Source organism: Vombatus ursinus, unplaced genomic scaffold (assembly GCF_900497805.2).
Source record: "Vombatus ursinus unplaced genomic scaffold, bare-nosed wombat genome assembly UNPS02011431.1, whole genome shotgun sequence".
NCBI lineage: Eukaryota > Metazoa > Chordata > Mammalia > Diprotodontia > Vombatidae > Vombatus > Vombatus ursinus.
This window is the reverse complement of record NW_020951209.1, coordinates 3582290-3606962: the sequence shown is the minus strand read 5'-3', so window position 1 is coordinate 3606962 and position 24673 is coordinate 3582290. Positions and strand designations below refer to the sequence as shown.

Below are 24673 nucleotides of genomic sequence, written 5' to 3'. Positions count from 1 at the left end.
GTGTGTGTGTGTGTGTGTGTGTGTGTGTGTGTGTGTGTGTGTGTGTGTTTTCCAGGGAACAGTTTCCCAAAGAATGAAAACCAGTCAATCACCAGGCATCATTTATTAAGTGCCTGCTTTGTGCCAGGCACTGTGCTAGGCATGCAAAAGAAAGGCAAAATATGATCTCTTATCCCAAGGAGTTAACATTCTATTGGGAAAAGTGACATGTACACATCTAGATATTTGCAAAATTGATGCAAGGTCTTAGGAGGTGCCAGCACCTGGGAGGGGATATCAGGAAAGGCTTCATGCAGAAGGCAGAATCTGAACTGAATCTTGCTGGAGACTAGAGAGCCTTGGGCATACAGGGAGAGAATCATTCCACACATTGGGACAGTCTCTGCAAAGGCACAAAGATAAGAAATTGAATGTCAGGTTTGGGAACAGTAAGGCCAATTTCATTGGCTTGTAGGGAGTGTGAAGATGACTAATATTTAATAGGGCTGGAAAGGTAGGTTGAGGTCAGATTGTGAAAGGCTTTAAATGCAAACCAAAGGAGTTTGTATTTTATTGTAGAGAGCACGCGAGCCAGAGTCAACAGTTAGGGTCCCTTGTCCTTCTGGTCAAGTGATGATTTTTATGTTTTTTATATTTTTTTGAGTTTTTTTTATGTTAAAAAAAAAAGAAACTGAACAGTGCCAGCTATATCTTTATTTGATTTTCATGGTAATATTAACATTTGGATGCCTGGGTTAAACCTCTGTTTAGCAGCTGTTTCCTTCCCTCCTACCTTCCTTCCTTCCTTCTTTCCTTCCTTTCTTTCCTCCTTCTCTACCTTCCTTTCCTACTTCGCTCCTTCCTTCCTTTTTTTCTTTCTAGAATTGTAGAAGGTTATAGGTAGAAAGTTCATTTAGTTCCACCCCTAATTTTACAAAAGAGAAAACTGAAATTTGCAAAGGTTAAAATGACTTGCACAAGGTCACATCTAGAAAAGCCAGATGTTTGGACCAGAGCTGCACCTGGAAGCAGCATCTCCTGATTCATAGCCCAATATTCTTTTCTACACGGTTATTATTTATGTCATTTTTCTGAGAAGGGTATAAAAAGCCTTCAGTGGTATGTGTGCTTTAAGAAGAATCCTTTCATGGCAGAGTGGAAGGAAATCTAGATTTGGAGCTAGAGGATATGGGTGGAAATCTGTTGCCTATAACTTATGTCACCTTGGGCAGGCAGCTCCAACCTTTCTGGCCTCAAAGACCTCATCTATAAGTGAAAGGTTGGATTAACTGATCTCCAAGGGGCCTTCGAGCCCTAAATCTGGGATTCTGTGGCCATGGAAGAACACACTAGTATCTCAAAGTTGTCAGCTTCCCTAAGGTTTGACTCTTGGATGAAAAACCTCTTGAATGGAACTTTAAAGATAGAAGAAACAGTATTCCTGGTGTGGGACTTGGTTTAAGGCCGCCTGTCTGTGTTGTGTCCATGGTGCTAGATGTACAGATGAGAAATGAGCATGGATCACTCGTTTTTCAGCATTTTATGCCAGTGTTTCATGCCCTGCAGGCATAAACTTTATATGATTATAGCAAGAATAACTTGGTTTTTATTAAAGTATTTGAGGGCTGACTTCAAGGAAAAAGACTTCTCATTAACTTGGATTATTTTGCAGAAGAAAGATGTTTACATTGAAGTAGTCAGATTTTTGATCATTCCAGCCCTTAATTTTATAAAACTAAGTGAATGATTTTTATTGGTTTACCATCCCTGAGATTCTGTTTAGTCTGAAGTAAAATGTATGTGTATGTGTACATATGTGTATACATATTTATGTATATATAAATATAGGGAGCAGCTAGGTAGTTCAATGGACAGAGCATTGGACTGGGACTCATCTTCCTGAGTTCAAATCCAATCTCATACACTTACAAGCTGTGTGACCCTAGGCAAGTGACTTAAAACTCTGTTTGCCTCAGTTACTTATCTGTAAAATGAGCTGGAGAAGGAAATGGCAAACCACTCTGGTATCTTTGCCAAGAAAACCCCAAATGGGGTCCCAAAGAGTCAGACATGACTGAAACAACTGAACAACACGTGTGTAGGTGTATGTATGTAGACGCATCAGCAGAGGTATAGGTATAACCTTCCTTCCCTAAGATATACTGACTTAAGTGAACTATATGAGGGCAGGAAAGAGCATCTTCCCTCCCCTTAAGGGACCACTTAATCCCTGAGACTAGAGTTCCGAGTCCTAGCCTATTGCTTGCCCTGCCCTGAAAAAGCACCCACCTGGCCAGAGTAGAGGCGCTCTGTGCTGCAGGTGATTGTAATACCCATTTAAGACTTAATTCTAGGGTGGTACTTTCACCATTCCTTTGCAACTGACATGATTCATTCATTCCTGGAAATGAACTTTCAAAGCTTTTCAAAGCTTTGCCATTGCAAAGACCTGTAAGTAGTTCATTAGCAGGAATGGGGGAGCCTATCAGAGTATGCTGTTGTCATACAATATGCTTCATTTTTTTTTTTTAACAGAGAATTTATGGTAGGTGGAAAGAGGACAGTCCTGGGACATGAGTCTTCTTTCTATAAATAGATCTTTTATTTTTATTATTTTTAAAAAGATATTTTAGATTATTACAGATTGAGCCATCTTTTCTTTTTGATTCAAATGATTTCAGAAATTGATAATCATAGCTGGCATTGACACAGCACTGCAAGGTTTGCGAAGTCTTTTACATCTATCTCATTTGTTCCTTACTATGGCTCTCCAAGCTAGGTCCTACAGTTACATTGATTCTCCTTTACAGTTGAGGAAACTGAGGTCCAGAGGGGTTGTGACTTGCCCATGATCACACATGCAGCTGTGAAGTGTCAGCTGGAGTATAAACCAAGGACTTTCCCGACTCCCAGTCCAGTGCTTATTCCATTATGCCACATTTTAAAATGATATTTAATTGACAGTTGGCTTTGTCTCATCTTTTTCAAGTAGTTAATGGTCTGTAGACACACATTTAAATGTACTAAGGTAGCATCCTATTTAAGGAACACATGTGTATATTCATCATTTTGTAGAACCCAGAAGTCTTATCTTATTAAGAGTCATCTATTCTAAGAGTTTTCTGTTCCTTAATTTGGTTAGAGGCAGGGTGCTGGAGTATACTCAGTCTTCCTAAAACAAGACACATCTTCACCTACAGAGGAGTGGATCAACAGGCCTGCTTTACTTAAATAGAAACCAAAGATTCCAAAGCATTCTATTTTGTGAAAAACTGAATCAAATACATGCCTTTCTTTGGCCCTTGATTGGTGGGGAAGGAGGGTAAGCTGGGGCCTAACTCAGTTTGGTTATTCTTTCCACCCTTTGCCCTCCTTATGTGTGCATGCTCATTTCTTTTTCTCTCTCCCTATTCCTTTTTCCCCAAAGCCCTCTCTGTAAGGTTTAGTTAGTTCCACTTCCGACTCTTGGGCCATACAGTACCTCGTACGTGTTTTAAATATAATTTGTACCCCTCAGTCCAAGTCTTACCCATTGGTGAAACATTTCTCTTTCATTTAGCCATTTACTTTGCTCTGTCTATGAATTTGAGAAAAATTTTTTTGCAGCACCCAAATAATACAACATCCTATATAATGGTGTCACAGCATTATTAAAAAGGACTAAATGAGGTAATGACTCACTTTTATATAGCATTTTAGGGTGTATAGAATATTTCCTCACAATAACTCCATAAGTTAGGTACAAGTATTATTACCCTCATTTTTACATGAGGAAACAGTTGCCCAAACAGGTTAAGTGCCTTGCCCAAAGTCGCACAGAAGAGACAATAATAATAATAATAGTTAACATTTCTATAGCTCTTACTATGTGCCAGGCACTGAATTAAGCACTTTAAAATGATTATGTCATTTTATCCTCACAGTAACTCTGTAAGATTGGTGTTATTATTATCCCCACAGATGGAGAAACTGAGGCAAACAGAGGCTAAGTGACTTGCCCAAGGGCATAAGATAAGTAATTCTCTCTAGAACTTGGGGAATGCAAGTTCCTAAGAACTTTTCGAGAACCCTGTGCCCGGTCACATGGATACCTATAGCCAGTCAGGAATTCTTCCGATTTAAAAAGTATATATTGATGATGTTAAGCAGAAGGAGGAAGATGGGGAATAATCCCTGTACTTTGCACAGAGTAGAAATATTACCTATTCTGACTGTCAGTAATTAGCTTGGGCGGTTGAGGTGGTTTCTCAATAGAGTGAAAATGGCATTGAACCCTAGTGTAACGTGCCCTTTCTGGATCTGATCTTAGGCTCATTCATCCATAGTTAGAAGGGACCTCAGAGACCATCTGAATCCAACTCCCTTATCTTACTCCCTTACAACACTGAGATCTTAAATAACCTTCTGAAGATTCCATACATAGTCAAGCATCAGAATTGAGGTTTGGATCTAAGTCCTCTGAGGTCAGAGATAGGACTTGGGAGGAGGACAGAGGAGTTATTTCAATCTCAAGACTATTTAGATAAACGTGGCTTTTTGTAGCTGTAAGATAAATCCATTATGTTTCCGTAACACCATTCTTTCTCCTCTTTTAGCATATGTACATGGTAGTGTATTTTTTTGGGGGGGGCAGTTTGTGAGATTGATTAGTTTAATGGGGTTTTACTAATTGTTTCACTTTTGCAAAAGCCCTAAAAGCTATTTTTATATCTAGAACTAGTAGTAGAAATGATATCTAGGGGCAGCTAGGTGGTGCAGTAGATAGAGCACTGGCCCTGGAGTCAGGAGGACCTGAGTTCAAAATCTGCCTCAGCCACATAATATTTTCTACCTGTGTGACTCTGGGCAAATCACTTAACCCCAATTGCCTCACTTAAAAAAAAAAAAGGATATCTAGAGAATGAGATGGAGGACAACTAATCTCTGAAGAACAGGGAATTTGTGAATCAGAAGGAATACCAAAATGCACTAGGGAGCTGGAGGAGACCTTAGAAGTCCTCCAGTCCAAAGATTTGCCATTTTGCAAATGAGGAAACTGAAACCCCACAAATGTAAATGATTTGTCCAGGGTTGCCCAGCTAGTTAGTAGCAGACATGAGATGTGAAACCAATTTCTCTGTCACCTGTGCAAAACTTCTAAACAAATCTTAATGATTTTTTTCCCTCTCAACTCAAATCATCCACATTTCCGAAGTTGTATAATAATAATATCATTCATTTATATAGTCCTTTGCAGTTTACTGAACATTTAAATCCATTATTTCCAGTGGTGTGAGGGATGTATCTATCCCCTTTGTTAAGTTTTCAATGTAAGCATTGACTTCTGGGAAACTGGCCAGCACTACAAATCAGGGCTTGATTTGTTGATTGTCTAGACTTAAGAAAGTGATGGAGAAAATGTAAATAATGCAGATTAAATTTAAAAGAGTGTCTTGAGTACTATACTTTTTTCTAGAGAAATAGTTGTTCAGTATTTCACAGCACACCCTTGTTATCTCCCTTGGAGCCTCACAATGGCCTTGTGAAATAGGTATTATTCAGTGCAGTCATTTTTCAGTCATGTCTGACTCTTCCTGACCCCATTTGGGTTTTCTTGACAAAGATATTAGCATGGTTTGCCATTTCCTTCTCCAGCTAATTTTCCAGATGAGGAACTGAGGCACACAGGGTTAAGTGACTTGCCCAGGGTCACATAGCTAGTAAGTTTCTGAGATCACATTTGAACTAAGGAAGATAAGTCTTCCTGACCCTAGGTCCAGGACTCTTTCACTGCATCACCTAGCTGAATTAGCCTCATCCACATTACAGATGAGTAAATGAAGCTCTGACAGGTTGTATGTCTTGAACGTGGTATTGATGTAGGCAATGAATGTTGGAAATGGGAGTCAACCCTTGGCTTGCCTGACTTTTAAATCCCGAGATCTTTTTGATATCTGCCTACATGCAGAAAGGTGATTATTTCACCTCTGGGTGACTTTTCCTTGGGTGTCTTGTATATCTTAGAAATCCAGTACCTAGGCTTCAAGGAATCTACTTGGCAATAGGGTGTTGTTTGTAAAACTGAAGAGTTCGTAATGCTCTAGCAGCTTCTCAAGTTGGACATTCAGCCTCTGACTAGAAGAAACACTTGGGAACACAGTCCAAAAAACAAAACAGTCTGATTTTAAGCAAGTGGCTCATTACCCTCTGCGGACTTCCGTTTCCTCAGCTGTAAAATAAGGTAGTTGGAGTAGATGATCTCTGGGGCCTCCAACTTCTCATTATTCTGTGTTTCCTTCGGGGGCCCTTTCTATTTCTTCAAGTTTAAAATCTAGAATTACTTTAAAAATGACAGTTTTCCCCTCCTCTCTCACATTTTCAGGCATGATGAGAGGTACTCTCCAGTATGCATGTGATATGTGTGAATTGGCTTGGATTTTTTTCCCCCTGAAAGCAGATAGATTATTTCTGTTAAAATAATCAATAAAAATGCAATTTCATGTTTTATATAATCCCCAAAATATAATTTTCTGTTACTGTTGGGTTTTTGTTTGTTTGCTTTTATTTTTATAATGACATCTTTACAGATTTTTCTTTCTAATTTTTGGTGCCAAGCACTGTGGTTCTGCTTATGGTAGCTTGGATAGTAAATCAAAGTTATGTTCAAAATTCTCTACATCATGTTGGGAACTTCCTAAGGTGGTAGAAAGGGAAATTTCTGGGTGGGAATGAGATGCTTGGTGTACAGATCCTAGGCACAGATTGCATTGACACCGTAGTAGGTTATTTACCTTTTTTTGGTGCCATTTTTACTTTAAAAAAAAAAAGAATCCTTTCTACCCTCACCAGCTTTATTTATATTCAAGGCATGGTGCTAAACACTGGGGGGATTTTTTTTTAAAGGCATTTATTCTTTTTCATTTGGCAAATACTGGTTGTTGGAGTTTAGCTGTGGAGCTAAGGCAGAGTTTGTTTTTTTTTTTTCCCCTTCCTTATTAGGTCAAATGAATGTTCAGTTAAATACTGTGGGCTTAATCCTGGAAATTCACCGTACTAAGGAAGAGAAAAATACTGACTTTGGAGATATGGGAATAACTAGAAATAGATCATTATTAATATTGTAAAAATTTGTCATAAAGGAGAGCTAAATGGTATTGAGATTTTTTTATGGCAATTTAAGCAGTTAGGCAGAGAAGTTAGAATTTTCCAGATTATTTACCATATGCCACTGTAAGCAGAAGCTATTTTGCTTGATTTTGTTAATTGTGAGTATAGAACTCCCCCTTAGGAAATTGTTAGTTTTAATGTACTAGTAAATGTATTTATTTTATAGTAAATTGGAAGAGATTTTGAGAAACTACTCCTTAAGCCCTATTACTGAAAACTTCCCCTTCATTCCTTTCTTACTTTACCCAAGGAAACCACAAGGGTATCTATTTTTCCACTTCAAAAGGAAAAAGTCTTCCCGATGTTACCCTACAAACTCATAAACTCTAGGGAATCTGAAAATTAGCCACCTTATTGGTTGGAATATAGGCCACACTACTTTAAATCAGATCTCTTTGAAAGGAAAATGCATATATAGGTATAGCCAAATAATTTTTGCCGGCCACATTCAAGTGTTATTCAGGCCAGATTAGGGGAAGGAGTATCATCCATAGTTGGACGGATCCAGCATGGGGAACCTTAATAGGAAGCAGCAGATCATCATAGGGAATCCTGGGCTGACCCCATCCATGAATTGCCTCCCACTCTCCCTCTTCCCTCCATTGTTTTCACTCCTCCATTCTAAGGTTCACATTGTCCTTCTTTTCCCCTCTCCCCTCTTTTCTTGCTCTTATTTTTAACAGCAGGAGAGAATTTCATACACCCCTCCAGAGAGCCCGGTGCCAAATTATACTTCTTCCTCAACTCCTCTTCATGTCCCAGTGCCTCAAGCCATCAGGATGGAGGAGGACTCTATCAGACTGCCAGCACACCTGCGTGAGTGTTACCAAGGCCAAGCTTGCCAGCCCTCCAGGGAGGGAAGGGGTGGGGGGAGAGCAGAGGGCCACAGGAGTGACAGGAAGGTGTCACTGGTGGCGATTCAAGCCAGGGCAAGGGGAACCTGGAGTTTGTTTCCTAAGTCTTTAGTTGCTCTGAAAAATCTTTCCTAGCACTTCCTAAATGACTTGGAAATGCTGAGGGCACACGTCCCTCTTCCCAAATGATTATTTTTTTGATGCCTCTGACAAAAAGAAAAAAATAACAGAATTTGAAAATGTACAATACATTTTAGAGTTGACTAGTGTTGCTGGGTAAATGATCCCAAGAATTTGAATCTTGTTGGATTATACCTTGACTTTCTTTCTTTTGGCTAGGCAATGGGGTTAAGTGACTTGCCCAGGGTCACACAGGTACTAAGTGTCAAGTGTCTAAGATTGGATTTGAACTCAGGTCCTCCGGACTCCAGGGTTGGTGCTCCAGCCACTATGCCACTTAGCAGCCCTGCTTGACTTAATTTCTGAGACTACTGTTTCCTTTCCTCTCCTTCTTGAATCTGCTTTTATCCTTTTTTTTTTTTTTAAACATTTCATGTTCTTCCTTCTCCCATTTTAAAACCGGTCCTCCTTCTTATATGCCTTTTCTTTCCTTCTTTCCTTTTGCTTCAATCTGTCTCCTTGGCTTTTTCTCACTATTCAGTTTGGTCAGCCCTTTAGTCCACTCAAGCCAATGGATCTCTCTGTGCCCTCCTTTTTTTTTTTTTTTGTAGCCTCAACTATAAATCAGTGACATGGGAGATTATTTGTGCTGACTCATGTGTGTCACCTGGTTGTCCCCAAAGCAAATAACATACCTGTTACTTTATCCTCATCTGTTCTTCCTGTGCTGCCACTCAGCCCAGGTGATAAAATTCGATTAAGGGTATATAGAAATGATGAATCACTTGATTTCCTCCCTAATTACTGTTGTGGATAGAATGCCAGCAGCATTTCTGCCTCCGTAATTGCCTCAGAAGGCCATTGCAATTCTGGAAGGCATAGGTCTAGGATTGATAGGGCTCTGGGACTTGGGTAGGTAGATTTCTGACTTGCTTTCACTGGTTTCTGCCTCTTTCTACACATATATAATAACTTTGTGATCTTGTTTGTATATGTGTGGGTGTGTATATATACACACTCATGTGTATATATATATAATGCACACATGCATGCGCACTCATGTTTATGCATACATATTAATAAGTGTATATGCACATGTACACACCTAACGATTCTAGATATATAATCTATCTATATATAATACATATGTATATATACACACATACAAAACCATCACTGGAGTGAGTATATATGTGTATGTACATACACATGCACACACATATATACTTATTCCAGTGATACAAATTTCAGTCATCTTCTCATCCCACGTAATTCTTGAAGTCATAAGCATGAATCCACTAAGTAGCCACTCTGTCCAGGCACTGTGCTAAGAGTTGGGAATCCAAAGGCAAAAAGCACTCCTTGCTCTCAAGGCACTCACAGTCTTCCCCCAAGGGTCCACAAAATATGTCAGAGGCTCTCCCTTCAGATGTCTTGGCATTGCATGGGAACCAGTGGAGCATGCAGTCTGTTCATCAAAGGGTCATGGTACCAGGGCCCTAGGGGACCTTTGAAGCCATCTAGTCCAGCCTTCTTATTTTCCATATAAGGAAATTGAGGGGAGATGAAGTATTGAAAAGTAGGATTTGAATCAAGGTCCTTTTACTCCAAAGGCATGCTCTTTCCATTGTATCACCCCTGCCTCAGTTATTCCTTGGTCTCTCTTTGTGGCAGAACTGTTTTCTTTTCTGATCTTATATGTTTCTGATGATATCATTGATTTTACTTTTCTTGAATGATATGTTGTTGGTATGATGTTGCAGGCTATTCATACCCACCATATTCCTCTATGTTGCCTTTTGGGTGGCCTTTAACTTTCATGTATTGGACACTGTGTATTCTGTGACTCATAACAGTACAACATCACCAGAAGAATATTGTTTTTCAAAAGTTGACCCTTGCTTTAGGAAAAATCTGGGGTTATTAAATCTCCAGTCCATATTTTCAAAGATGATTCAGCCATTTCAAAGATGATTTCTGTTCACTTCTAGGCCTAGTTCCCTATCCATCCATAGTATCTACCTAAGGAATATTTACTAAAGGGCCAAGTACCATGGGTTGTCCATCAAGCACATATTTTATCCTAGACAATAGACATTGTTCATCTCCTTGGTGTTTCAGGTGTGGATAGTTAGGCTGAGTTCTTTGAGAGCATGAATATTATTTAGGAAGCTCTGCTGTGATTGGGAACTTGATGTCATCAGTACAATATCATCTATATAAATAGAAGCAGCTGGGGGACCTTACCATATTTAGGGTTTTCCTCTTTCATTTGGGCTCTGTGTAGAGTATCCTTCCATAACGATGGTAAAAATCCATGTCAAGAATGTCTCTAGCTCCTGGTTTTATGCCTTACTTGACATAAATCATTAGAATATCATCAAATAGAATTATCTCTGTTACTTCTTTCAAGGAATCTTGTATGATTTTGGCATCGGCATAGGAAACACCTTGATGTTGAGGAGCCTTGAAGATGTTGTTTTTGCATTACCAGACTAAATGCTTTTTATAATCAGTTTCAATAGCCCCTCTACATAAAATATAGATATTATTACTTTTTCTTTGAGAAGAAATAGAATCTGAGATAAAGGCAATTGTCATCACCGAAGATAGATTGAGGAAAGAGAGAAAGTACTAAAAGAACTTCTTACCTGAGAGACCAAGTTAACCATAGAGAGAAGGAGTCTGGAGAGATAATTCTTGAAAGAACTGAATTTAACTCTTCTCCTATGGAGAAGATACCAGGAAGACAACTCTTGAGGGCATGAGACAGGTATTCTAAGAGAGGTTAAGTGGTAAGACTGTTTCCAGAGTTGAAAGAAGTCAGTAGTTGCAGTTGATGGTGGGAAGTGACTCTAGTTGTGTGCTTTCTGTGATATATTATTAAAATATCAAAATGTGTTTAAATCACTTGTTACACTCTTAATACATTGTATAGCCATTACATTGATATTTATTTTAGCCTATGAGACTGAGAGGTTTGATATTGGGAGAGATGAGCAAAAGCTTATGGGAGAAAACATTTCTTTGCTTTATTTACAAACCTAGGATCGAGATGCAGAGCTAATTCTACATGAGTGAAGTCATGCATTTTTGTCAATCATATCACAGGTTTTTAGGGCTGATACCCCTAGACTCTGTAGTGTGCATTACACTAGTTGAGAACCATACATACCAGACTCTTCTTCCCTACCCTCCAAAGCCTGCTACTTGATTTATTACGTTATTCTCTATTCAGCTCTTAAAGCACTCAAAGAGTATTTTCTAATATTTCATTATAAATTAATAGAAATGCATGATATCTCTAACCTATTAGCTCTTAACCTGCACCATAATTTATAAAATCAAAGAAACTCCTTTTCCCAATAAGTATTCATTCAGTACCCAAGACCCCTAGTCTCCTGGGCTTAAATAAACATCACTATCACTGGCTTTACAATTTACTGACAATGTAACAAAAGAAGACAAAAAAATATGTATCTATCTATCTATATATGTATTTACTTAATTTTAACACTGAATCACAGAGAGAAGGATCATAGTTGGGGTCACCTCTAACTACTGACCTCTCTTCAACTCAGGAATCAGACTCACCACTTGATTTTCTCAGGATGTCAGTCATAGTCTCCCAGGAGTTCTCTTCAAGATGTCTTCTCGCGGGATAAGAGTTAAACTGAGTTCTCTCAGGAAATGTCTGGAATCATTCTCTCAAGAAAGAAGTCTTTTTAGTCTCTTTTCAGTCAAAATCATTAACAGTCTCTAAGGTTTTCTCAAAAAAAAAGGAAAAGATAACAGTATTCGTAGTATCTCTAGGAGGAGCTGTTGAAGCTGGGGTTACATAATCAATAGACAAGCAGGTGTTCTCTACATTTTTCAGTCACTCATGTGACTTAGAAGTACAGTCTATGGTAGAATATATATATGTATATATTATATATATATCTATATATAGATATATATAGATATAGATATATTTTATGGGGCAGTGGGGTTAAGTGATTTGCCCAGCTAGTGAGTATTATGTGTTTGAGGCCGGTTTGAACTCAGGTCCTCCTGGCTCCAAGGCCAGAGTGCTATCCACTGCATCATCTAGCTGCCCCTATGGTAGAATGTTATTAAAAAACAAACAAGCCTGTTGATTCCCTTATCATATCTTGTTTAAAGAGCCTTTCAACATGAATGTAGATTATTCTCATAAATATTTTTATAGCAATGAGGAAGTAGGCATATGGGTTAATTGTTGTTTTGTTTTTTCAGTCATGTCCAGTACTCTGTGTATCCCATTTTACATATCATGAGACTGAGATTCAGAAATTAAATAACTTACTCAAAGATCACACAGCTAGTAAGGGCCAAGACTTGAACACTGGTCTCTCAACCCTAATACAGCCTTCTTTCTACTATACTATATTGTTTCTTTCTGTGTAATTTAAATTTTCTGGGCCTCACATCTTTAGAACTGAAAGGGAACTAATCTGGTCCAGCCCTGTTTTACAAATGAAGAAATTCCCTTCCAGCTGCTAGTGCATTCCATCCCCAGACTACCTCATATTTAATTTTATCTATATTATGCATCTACTTACATATGTACATGTTGACTTCCCTGTTAAAATGTAAGCTACCTGAGGACCAGAACTGTTTTATTTTTGTCCTTGTATCCTCAATGATTAGCATAGCTCTTTGCACATAAGAAATACTTAAGGGGCATCTAGGTGGCACAGTAGATAGAGCACTGGCCTTGAAGTCAGGAGGACCTGAGTTCAAATCCGGCCTTAGATCAAACACTTGACATTTACTAGCTGTGTGATCCTGGGCAAGTCACTTAACCCCAATCGCCTTAAAAAAAAAAAAAACCTTAATAAATGGCTTTCTATTGATTAAGGTTCAGAGAAGTTAAGCCATTTTTCTAGTATCACCCAGTGAATGTGTGACAGAGCTAAGCCTAAGACGTAGTCCTGAGCTCTTGGCACCACACCTAGGCCACCAAAGAACTATATTTAGGTCGGGCCAATGGCATCTTTATATTCTGGGTCTGTGGAGGGCAGTGACTTAAGCACTTCTCCCTTATAGTTTAATGATCCTTTTTAGGACACCACTGCCCTTGACATCTAGAATGAATCTTCTGAAGATACAGGTGCCCAGGCCTTCACTCAGCATCTTGGTTGGGGCTTTCTAAATGAAGGCAATAATAAGCCATCCTATCCTATCCTCCTGTGTTAGAGACCATGGATGTGCTATTCCTGCTTTTTGAAAAAGAATCTGTTTTCAGCCTCTGTAATTCTTGAAGCTCTACTTCATGCATAAAGAACTATCCCAGCTGGGCTGCTGATCCTAAAAGAGAATAAATATTATAACAAGGGAATAAGGTTATTGCTGTTTTAATCTGGGATTCCAGACAATTCCCAGTAGAATGCTCATGGAAAGTCCGGGGGAGAATTTGAAAGCAAAGAGAGCACCAGGACATTTATGGTACTGCGAGGTTGAAAACATTTTTAGCCTCTTGTTTTAAAGAGACACTCACCAGACTGGTATGCCCCAAAGTAGCTCATTTGAAAGTCATTTTTCCTTCTCAGATCTCTAGATAAATCCTGCATGAGAGCCTTTTTTTTTTTCTCTTTTAAATCAGTGCATATTCTTTTCTGGGGGGAAAGTCAAGTAAGCAACCCACTAGCTAGAACATTCAGTTGTTTACAAGCTTACAAACTACTGCTTTTTAAAATGCTGTCTCATCAGCATTCTCAAAGCTTTTAGTCCTGTTAACCCAATGCCATACTCTTACCAAGGAAATTTAAACAAGCAGGCTGTCCATGCTGATGAGAAGAAAGTGTTAGGAACACCTTTTTTCTTGGTTTCTTGGTGATAGGAGGTGAAGGGCCAATAGGGATAGCAAATAGAGAAGCAGAGACTCATGGTGGTTATGCAAAACGGGAGATGGCAGATGAGGGCAACAAGCCTAGAAAAGAGAAGAGCAGTAGTTAAAAGAACCAGCTTGTGATCATCATGTCTGCAGACAGACTGATGAAGCACTTTTTTTTTCTTCTCTGAAGATAGGAGTTAATTTTTAAAAATTAATTTATTCATTTTTAGTTTTCAGCTTTCACTTCCATGAGATTTTGAGTTTTAAATTTTCTCCCCCTCCTTCCCCAAGACAGTGTGCAATCTGATATAGGCTCTACATATACATTCCTATTAAACATATTTTCACTTTAGTCATGTTGTAAAGAAGAATTAGAACCAATAGGAGGAACCACAAGAAAAAGGAAACAAAACAGAAGGGAAAAAAAAGAGCAAACAGTATGCTTCAATCTGCATTCAGATTCCATAGTTCTTTCTCTGGATGTGGATAGCATTTTCCATCATGAGTCCTTTGGAGGTGTCTTAGATCCATGCATTGCTGAAAAGAGTTAAGTCTGTCAAAGTTAGTCATCACACAATGTGGCTGTTACTGTGTACAATGTTCTCCTGGTTCTGCTTGCTTCATTCAGCATCAGTTCATACAAGTCTTTCCAGGTTTTTCTGAAGTCTGCCTGCTCATCATTTCTTATGGAAAAATAATATTCCATTACATTCATATACCACAACTTATGCAGCCATTCCCCAATTGATGGGCATTCCCTCAATTTCCAATTCTTTGCCACCACAGAAAGAGCTGCTATAAATATTTTTGTACATGTGGGTAGGAGTTAATTTTTTCTTAGTAACAGGCAGGTAAACATAGATAATGTCCCATTCTTTAAGTGGAACATTCATCCAACATCTTGAACCCAGATATTTGAGATCTAGTAGAAGGGATGTACTCCTTTTAAAATCAGAGAATTTTAGAACTGGAAAGGTGCTAAGACCCAGGAAAATTTAAAGATTTTGTCAAGAAAACCCTATCAACTGTATTGGCATGCTGTGGCCCATGGGGTCACGAAGAGTCAGATACAACTGAACAACAACAAACCAAATGCCATCGGCTAATCAGTGGAAGGGGCAAGGTTAGATCCCAAGGCTCTTGATTCTCTCTTTTTCCACTTCATCTTGTGGGGCATTAGGAAAGATGTACACAGAAAGCTAGGTCAAAGGCCATCCATGTCATGGCAACATAGGCATGTTTCAATTCTTGTTCTCCAGTCTGTGAAATAAAAGAGTTAAATATCAACTTTAAAGGTTTTTTCTTTTTAACTTATTTAAAACGTGGTCAACTTAATCATGCCTTTATTTTAAATATGTAGGCAATGCGGCATTTGCCTTAAGCTTTTCTCCAGAGCCAGTGCAGCCTTTTAAAAAAAACATCCCTATGAAATGATGTTTAAAAATCAGAACTTATGAGTCATTCATATTTTATAGGTTATAGTTTATGGTATTGTGGGTTAATAAACAGCCACTAATAGCAACATTAGTTTTCTAGAGTAAGAACTCCAGAAATAGTCCCGTTGGCTGGAGTTCCCCTCCTTAGGAGTCTTCCAGCATTCTTACACTTGCGTAGGGGGTTTAAAATAATTTAATTTAAAGCTTGCCTTTGGAAATATTACCTTTCTGCTCACCCACTTGTTAGTTTTGCATTCTCAGGAGAGTAAATTGAGTCTATCAACAATTAAACAGCCAGCAAAGTTGTACCCAGAGTGGAACATTGAAACAAAATGTAATTTTAGTTCTGTTTGGCCAACATGTATATCTTTTTTTTTTAAATTTTTAATTTATGGAATAAAACAAGCATTTTCATAACATAATATAGTAAAAAAAAATGGTTGTACATGAAACTGCGTCTACTATGCACAACTTGCTATTCCTTTTACATATACAGCAAAATTATTTGAAATATCCTGGGTTCGACAGGACGGAAAAAAGTCTCTTCCATTACTCAAAAATTACAGTCCCTGGATCATTTCTTACTGCTGTAAAGTCTGCTTTCTCTTAGTAGAACCTTCCACATTTCACCTTGTATTGCATTTTTTTACTTAATTTCTTCCTTCTCCTATCCCAAACCCCTTTCCACTCCAAAGACAGAAAAACCCAACAGAATGGATTATGGACTTCTTTTTTTTGTTTTGTTTTGTTTTGTTTTGTTTTTAGGCAATTGGAGTTAAGTGACTTGCCCAGGGTCACACAGCTAGTAAGTGTCAAGTGTTTGATCTGAGGCCGGATTTGAACTCAGGTCCTCTTGACTTTAGAGCTAGCGCTCTATCCACTGCACCATCTAGCTGCCCCGAATGTGGACTTCTTGTGGACAGTCCTTGTTCTACAGTTTTGGGCCTCATCCGTGGAATGTGACTTCTTATTGTTTGGTAAGGTAGTCTTTTCTGCCCTTATTCCCAAAGCACTTCCTACATCTCTTATTCCACTGTGGTATTTTATTTTGTTTGGAGTGATTAGTGCAGTTGTCTTATCACTCCTACTAAGCACCATGAGTAGCACAGGGTTCATATTTTGTCTTTTGTTCCTCCTGTCTCCCACTTTGCCTGGAGCAGCGCCTCAGAAGTAGTAGTAACATAACTCCCATTTCTTTGGTGCTTTAAGGCTTACAGAAGAACCTTCTAAGCAGTTCTGCAAGGTATATTGTGAAAATAGAATCATCCCTGCTTTACAGATGAGGCACCTTTAAGAGAGGTAGGCCATCTTGCCCAGGATCTCAGGGCTGGTGAGCATTTAATTTCCAATCAGTGAGTAATCATTAGGGGCCCACTGTGCACAAATAGCTGTGCTTAGGCACTTGGGATACAGAGACAAAATTTAAAAAGTGACAGAGCTGGGTGGTTTAGTCCCTGGTTTGAAATGTGGGACACTTTCTGCTTGGCCAGAGCACCCAATGAGTTTGTGTAATGAATGAGTGTTCTACAAGCCTGTATTGTGGGCATGTGAGTGTGCAGGTGCTCAGGACATTTTATAGGATGGTTTTTCACCAAACCCAATGAGATCAAACACACAAGGGAAGGCCCAGAATAACTAAGAAGCCAGGTAAATGCATTGTAATGCATTTCCATTTTTCAGGCTTCTACATGAATTTTAGAAATTATTTTCCCTCACCTTAAAATAGTACCTTTTCCAGGGAAAACAGGAATGACTTTAAGAAAAGTTAGCAAATACGGCAACATGACTAATAATGCAATTAAATTGGCTTCCATGAGCTGCTAGTGTCTCCTTGTTTAGTCACACCTCATAGTCAGTGAGGATCCACTTCCATTAGTCATTCTGTACATCTTGTACTTCTCAGCTCTCCTGTCTAAATCTCTTTCAGCCAATACTTAGGATCATAGACCTGAGCTGTAAGGGATGTCAGAGCCCTTACCTTGAATCTGCTAGTTCTTCTCCTGAACCTGGCTCACCCATCCTTTCAAGATTATACCTAAGCAATCCCTCCCCAGGACTCTTTTCCTTTTCTTTGCCTCTGATGGGAAAGGGGCCTACCTTCTTACTTATCATCATTTTATCTGGTGGTGGCATGAGTTCATAGAGGCATAGGTGTGGAGAAGCAGATTTCTTTCTCTTTTAATACCCAAGGAAGAGATGGCTACATTCCACATAGCAGCTAGGCAACAAAAGTGGCCAAAAGGTAATTTTTTGAAGACCCACCTTCATTACTTTTTACATGAAAATTATTTGAAAGGTTTCTGGTTTGTCAGCTACACATTATGATATAGAAGCTTTGGTGAACTGCTTTAATCAGAGACAGAGAGAGGAAAGGAGAGGGAAAGAGGGAGAGAGGGGGAAGGGGGAGTGAAAGAGACAGCGGGGAGAGAGAGAGAGAAAGGAGGGGGAGAGAGAGAAAGGAGAGAGAGAGAGAGAGAGAGAGAGAGAGAAAGAGAGAGAGAGAGAGAGAGAGAGAGAGAGAGAGAGAGAGATCAGCAAAACGTCCAGTATACTTTGGAAGGGAAATTTCCTTTCTGGGTTTGGTGTCTGAAAGAATTCCCGATGCAGACAGTCACTGATTCCCAGCTCTATACTTCCAGATAAGGAAACAGCTTCAATAAATGCAGCTATTTATAGCTGTCATATATATATATATATATATATATATATATATATATATATATATATATATATATCCCAGCTCTAAATAGCTGTGTGTATATATACATGTGTGTATGTGTGTGTGTGTGTGAGTACAAGATGTGTTCATTGGCCTTTTCTTTTACATCATTGTCCATACACTGAACCCAAGGTCTTTAAGATAGGTTGTCAGCTTGCAGGCTGACAGGACCTGGCTGTGAACCTTGGGTATGAGGAGGAAAGCGAAGGATCACTCATCTTCAGGATCATTTCTCTAACTTTCATTGAAACACCAGAGCAGTTGTTTAAATTACATCATCAATTAATCATTCCTAGCTAGTCCTCTTTTACTCATGGGAGCCCAGAGCCATACAATTGGTTGCCAGATCTCAGTGTGAGAAGTTAGAGAGGGTCATTCTATGGCAATGGTTCTCCAACTTTTTGGTCTCAGGACCCCTTTATACTATTAAAAATCATTGAGGATCCCATGCACCTCCCCCACCCACCCCCTGTCACAAAGGGCTTTTGTCTATATTAGAAATTGTGTTAATATTGTTATAAAAGTAGTCTTGATCTCTTAAGTTCTCTGTAAGGGTCTGGGGCAGGGGGACTGACTACACTTTGAGGACTGATGCTTTATGTCAAATGCAGTGGACATCTCAACATGTAAACTTTGAAGGTAGCTATCCCTTGGTCTTATACTTTGAGTCTGTAAAATAACTATTCTCTCCACAAAATCATCCTCCATCCCCAGCCCCCAGCACGTACCTTGCCGCCCATTTCCTTTGGGTTTCCCCAACCATGGAAAGACTGGGCTCTTTCTTTTTGTGTATTTGGAGCATGGAATTTAAGAGCTGTGTATTCACTACAGTACTGAGCTGTCTTTGGAGTCAGAAAGCTTTGAGTTCAAGTTTCACTCCCGTCTTACACGTTCTGGCTGTATGATGCTGTACAGGTGACTACCTCTTAGTGTCCTAGACCGATCTCTAAGATTCTTTAGTTGCAGTTAATCAGCAAATGTGAACTGGAGAATAAGTTCCTCACCAGGAGCTTTACCAGGTCAAAAAAGCAACAACAACAACACAACCAAATTCACTTGTTTCCATCTTTCTATAAAACTCGTAGGCACAAGCAGAAAAAACCAAAATACAGGATGCAGATATAATGTGGCCTAGGGTCTAACTTCTGTTGCCTTTCATTATTTTGGAGCCAAGAAATTTGTCTTGCTTCCTTTTGGTTTTCTCCTCCACAGTGCATTGGAGATAGTAGGCATTTATTAAGGGTTTGTTGAGTTGAATTTTCGTTGAAGAATCAACAAACTTTTTTTTTTTGAGTGTCTACTGTGTGCCCGTTAGATCATAAGCTCCTTGAGGGCAGGGACTGTCTTTTGCTTCTTTTTGTATCCCTAGCATGTAGCACAGTGCCTGCAATATTTGTTGTTATTCAGTTGTGTCCGACTCTTCCTGACCCCATGGACCATATTGTCTGTGGGGTTAACTTGGCAAAGATACTGGAGTGGCTTGCCATTTCCTTCTCCAGTGGATTAAAGCAAAAAGGTTAAGTGACTTGCACAAGGTCACATAGCTGGTAATATGTCAGATTTGAACTCGCATCTTCTTGACTTCAAGCCCAGTGCTCAATCTGCTGTACCACCTAATTGCCCCATTGGGAACGTCGTAGGCGCTTCATAAGTGTTTATTGATTAATTGATTGCAGAGGCACTGTGCTGGGTGTGGGAGATACAGAGAGAATTACAAAACAGGATCTCTGACCTCAGGGACCATGGATTAAAATCTCATTTCAATAAAATTTATTTGACCTTTCTTGAAATTATTTCACCTTACTTTGTATGTACATGTTGAGTCTCCCTGAATAGAATATTTGGTTACTAAGTGTTCTGATCAAGTGCTGGATTCACAGTAAGGAAGACTTGGGTTTGAACCTGCCTCAGACACTTCATTACTGTGTGACCCAGGGCAAGTAGCCTAACCCCCTCCCTGTCTTATTATCCTCATTATAATAATATCATGTACCTGACAGGGTTGTTGTGCACCTCAAATGAGGTAAAGTACTGGACAAATATTAAAGTTCTCTCTCTCTCTCTCTCTCTCTCTCTCTCTCTCTCTCTCATTTTCTCTCTCTCTGTCTCTCTCATATACTGTATATATAGGTCGTAATGGTGGTGCTAGGAGTGGTGATAGAGAAGGTGGTGGGGTGGGGTGGTTTATTAGCCCAACACAGTCAAGGACTTTTCTTGAGTTTTGTCTTTATACCCCCAGCACCTAGCTGGTGCCATATGGATAATGAGTGCTAAAATGAATTGAAACCCATTTTCCTAGTGTGTAAATTCCTCGTAGCCATTGGCTTAGTCATTTGAGAGTTCTTAAAATCGTTCTGGTCAGGGTTGTGGAGGTAGTCACCATCTTTCTCTCCCAAAGGCATATAGCAAGTACCTCCCTGCTACTTGGAATCTGACTGCTGCTTCTTGGTATTGATTTATTCTCTTTCACTTCTTCTCTTGGATGTACCCTGGGGAATCTTTTTCTCTCTTTGGTTCCTTTTGGTCTCCTAAAGGCTGCAGGAATTGGAAGTGGAGAGGATCTGAGAGATTTAAGGAGATTCTTAAAGTCAAGTGAATCATCCTACCCTGCCCTTTCTTTTCTCTATCTTCAGGTGGGCGGGCTACTACTACCAGCTTTTGAAATTAGCCTTTATTTAGGTTTCCTGTGCATCATGGATGCAAATAGCCCCCTGATGGGGATGTGTGGATCCAATAATAGAAATGCAAATCTCAGAAATGGATAATGTGCATGAGGATTGAGTGCAGATGGGATGTTAGAAAGGATGAGTCTGAAATGTACCAGGAGACTGAAGGCTGCTGTGTAGAGAGCACTGGATTGGGAGTTTGATGATGAGGGTTAGAATCCCAGCTGGCAGTTTGCAGTATCTAGTTCACTAACTCTGTGTGTATGTGTGTGTGTGACAGACAGACATACCTTGGGGAAACGGTTTAACTTCAACGGATCTGGTTCTTCATTTGTAAAATAAGGGCCCTGGATGAGATGACCCGTGATTCTCTTTTCACTTAATGCCATCCTATGAAATCAGAGTCTGAACTCTGTAATTTTTAGGGTTGGAGTGTAAGGGTTATACTTTCTCTGGATCAAGGATTCTTAACCTTTTTGTATGTCATGGACCCCTCTGGCGGTCTGATGAAACCTATGGAGTCCTCAAAAGTATGTTTTTAAATGCATAAAATAAAATGCGTAGGGTCACCAAAAAACCCATTTATATTGGAGTACAAATTTTTAATATTTTTTTGAACATGGCTAATGTGGAAATTTATTTTGTGTGACTTCATATTTGTTTTATATTTCTTGCTTCCTTAATAGGCAGGGGAGGAGAAGGAGAGAGGATAAGGTAAGGGAGTTAATATAGAACTGAAAATTAAAATAAAATTTAATTTGAAAAATAAAATGCCAACTTCACAAACTCCGGGTTAAGAATCCCTTCTCTGCAGAATAAAAGATTTGTTTGTATGAAGTAGGTGAAGTCCTTGGAGGCAGGAGGGGTGATGGGGATGGGTGAAACAAATAAAACAGTTTGAGTTAGGGAAGATTAGCAGAGGCAGCAGAGAGTTCAGGTACTTCTGCTTCAAATATAGCAATATTGATTTTGTAGCCACCCAGATTGATAGATCCTGCTACAATTTACAAGGAGTGATTTAACTGTGTTCCAGGGTTCTATTCCACCAATCACATTCTAGCCAAACTATAGGATATCCCAGAAAGTTTTAGTGCGGTTTAAGTTTTAATTGTGTAAAACTGCACCAAGAGTTTTGGGACATTCTGTAAATAAGAAGTCCTGTTCATAGAAGCAGTTTTCAAATATTGTCTCATTTTATCTTCAGAACAACCCTGAGTGAAAAGTGTTGTTGTTGTTGTTATCTCCATTTTATAGATGAAGAAACTGAGGCAGAAGGAGGCTTAAATGACTCGGTCAGAGTCACTTAGCTAGTAAGTATCTGCAGCAGGGTTGAAACTCAAGTCTTCCTGCCTCCAGATCCAGTACACTGTCTATGGTGCTACCTTGCTGCCTCACTGGCTGCAAGGGAGGGGGAAAGAAGGGTTAGTAAAGGCCTCATACAGGTCAGGGCACTTGAGCTGAGCTTTAAAGTAAGTTAGAGAAGGACTCTGAAAGGTAGGGGATAAGGAAGGAGGACATTTCAGGTAGTGACAGTAGTCACCATTCTGCACTGTGGGACCAACTATATCTAATGTCGTAATTTGACTCCAGAAAATTCTGAGAGAAGAAAATAATTTCCTTATGGAAGAGATATAGAGGGGAGAGAGGTAAGGGGAGAGATGTTATACATCTGAGAATCCAGAACTATGATTTCATGGATGTATGGGAACTGAAGGTGTATCATCTTCCTTCTCCCACACAGATTGCATCAAGTCACATCTAACTTTATAGTATTAGAGAGTGTCCCAGGGCACTGGGAGGTCATGGGATTTGCCCATAGTCAAACAGCAACACGGGTGGGGCCTCGAGGCCACATGTGGCTTTCTAGGTCCTTGGGCTCGCCTTTTGACCAAGTCTGAGTTTTACAGAACAAATACTTTTATTAAGGGGATTTGTTCTGTGAAGTTTGGGTTCGGTCAAAGGGCCTCACTTGAGGACCTAGAGGGCGCCATGTGGCCTGGAGGCTGCAGGTTCCCCACCTTTGCGTGTGCCAGAGACAGATCTTCCTTATTTCACACTAGCTAGCTATCTGTCCTTTCTACCTCATTTCCTCTAGAGACAAGAGGAAGACGTATAAACTTGGAGATAAATTTAAAACTTAGAAAAAGGAGTAAAAGTTATTCCTATCATGAGTGCTGTCAGTTGGCAAGAAATAAGATTTGTCCCCTGGAGGCGCTCTCATGGAGAAAGTATATTGGACCAATGAACCAAGACCTCTAAAATTCCAGTAACACCCAACATTTTTTCACTTTGCACGATGTAGCTCATGTTTATATAGCACTCTTAAGTTTTACAGAAATGCAAGATAGCTTAATGAATAGGGAACTAGCATTAAAACTAGGCTTACTTGGGTTCAAACCTTGCTCTGGGCAAGTCATTTAAACTCTCAATGTTCTAGATAAGTCACTGAGACTTAGCAGTTGCAGAAAAGGAGAGGGAGTTTCCTCACCTGGAATTTCCCCATACCAAAGAAATTATAGTTCTAGGCCCCACCCCTAGACATAGCCCTTTCTCCACAGCTGCTCTGAGGTAAGTGTTCCATGTCTATTATCCTCATTTTATAGATGAGGGAGGAGACAAGAGAGGTTAAGTGCCTTGGCTGAGGTCACATGACCAAGTATTACTGTCAGAACTGGGATATTGACCCAAGCAGCTCTTGACTTCATGTCTAGCACCTTTTCTCTTTAATATTCTGGAACATGGCTTAATTTTCCTGCACCTTAGTTTACTCATTGGTGGAGAATGTGGGGGAAAGTTGAGGAACTCAATAAAAATAGAAAAAGAATATAAAATATCTTGGGAGGTATCATATGATCTCCAGTTTCTAAACATCCTTAGTCACTTAGCATCCACTGTTAACATCAGTTTTCAATGCAGATGGTGGCTGAAGCTACTTTAGGAGATTGTACTTTAAATACTTCAGCTATGATTTTTATGTAAGGAAAATGCTTTTGTAAGGAAATATGATAATACAGTGCCCAACTACTGCGGGATGCTTACATATGATTTCTGTAATTAGACTGGGTTAGTCTGTTTGTAATGCCAAACCAATAGATTGGTTTTAGGCTTTGTCAGTGAGCTGAAGAATCCACTAACTCCAAGCCACCATGGCATAGTGTTTGTCCCAGGACTTGATAGTCTAATCCTATTATGTGAGATGTAGAACAGCTTTCAAAGCCTTTCCATTTGGGGTGACCGCTAGACCCTGAGCTGCTCTTTTGCCTAGGTCATTGTAACTGCTCACATGGCCTCATGGTTCAGTACTGTATAAATCCTACTGGAGGTCAAAAGAGTCTGCCTCCGGACAAACCTCTTCTTTAATCCTTTTAGGCAATAATTTGCCTTATTTTTTTTTTCTCTTACTAATTCCTGATTGAGTTTTATGGAAACAGCTGATCTGCATGTATATCTTCGTCCTTCTGCTGGCTTCATAGAACATGTACAGTTAGTAGAGTGTTAATTGAATATGAGAGAAAGCCAGAAGAAACCACAAGAATGAAAACTTCTAAGTTCTAAAGTGAAGGTTTTGACACCATATTATAAAGTAGTGGGGGTTGTGGCAGGACCCCAAAGTGGAACATTGTGATCAACCATTTGGAGAGTGGGAAGTTGGAATCAAATTCTATTCTCCCTGTGAAAACCAATCATGACCTAGTTTCTAACACAACCACACCTACCCTTCAACCATTATAGCCCAACATTTGCCTGTTCTTTCCCCTGCTTTCAATGTGCAAAATCCCTGCCATAGGCCCCTTAGTGTAGTCACTATTTTATGTCCTAAATTGGGCCTAAATCACTTAAACCACATTAATATTATTACAGAGTACTTTACGTGTCTTAACTCCTTTGATCCTTAC

At 39.4% G+C, this 24673-nt stretch overlaps 1 protein-coding gene across 2 annotated transcripts in view; it reads left to right on the top strand.

Moving 5' to 3' along the window:
- ETV6 (ETS variant 6) overlaps window positions 1–24673 on the top strand; it is a 335835-nt gene that overhangs the window by 130194 nt on the left and 180968 nt on the right. Inside the window, exon 2 of one of the 2 annotated variants that reach the window (XM_027856399.1) lies at window positions 7812–7941. In XM_027856399.1, the coding sequence (XP_027712200.1) occupies window positions 7812–7941 (130 nt within the window). Of the gene's footprint in view, window positions 1–7808; window positions 7942–24673 lie in introns of both variants that reach the window. The other variant, XM_027856396.1, reaches the window with a different exon arrangement.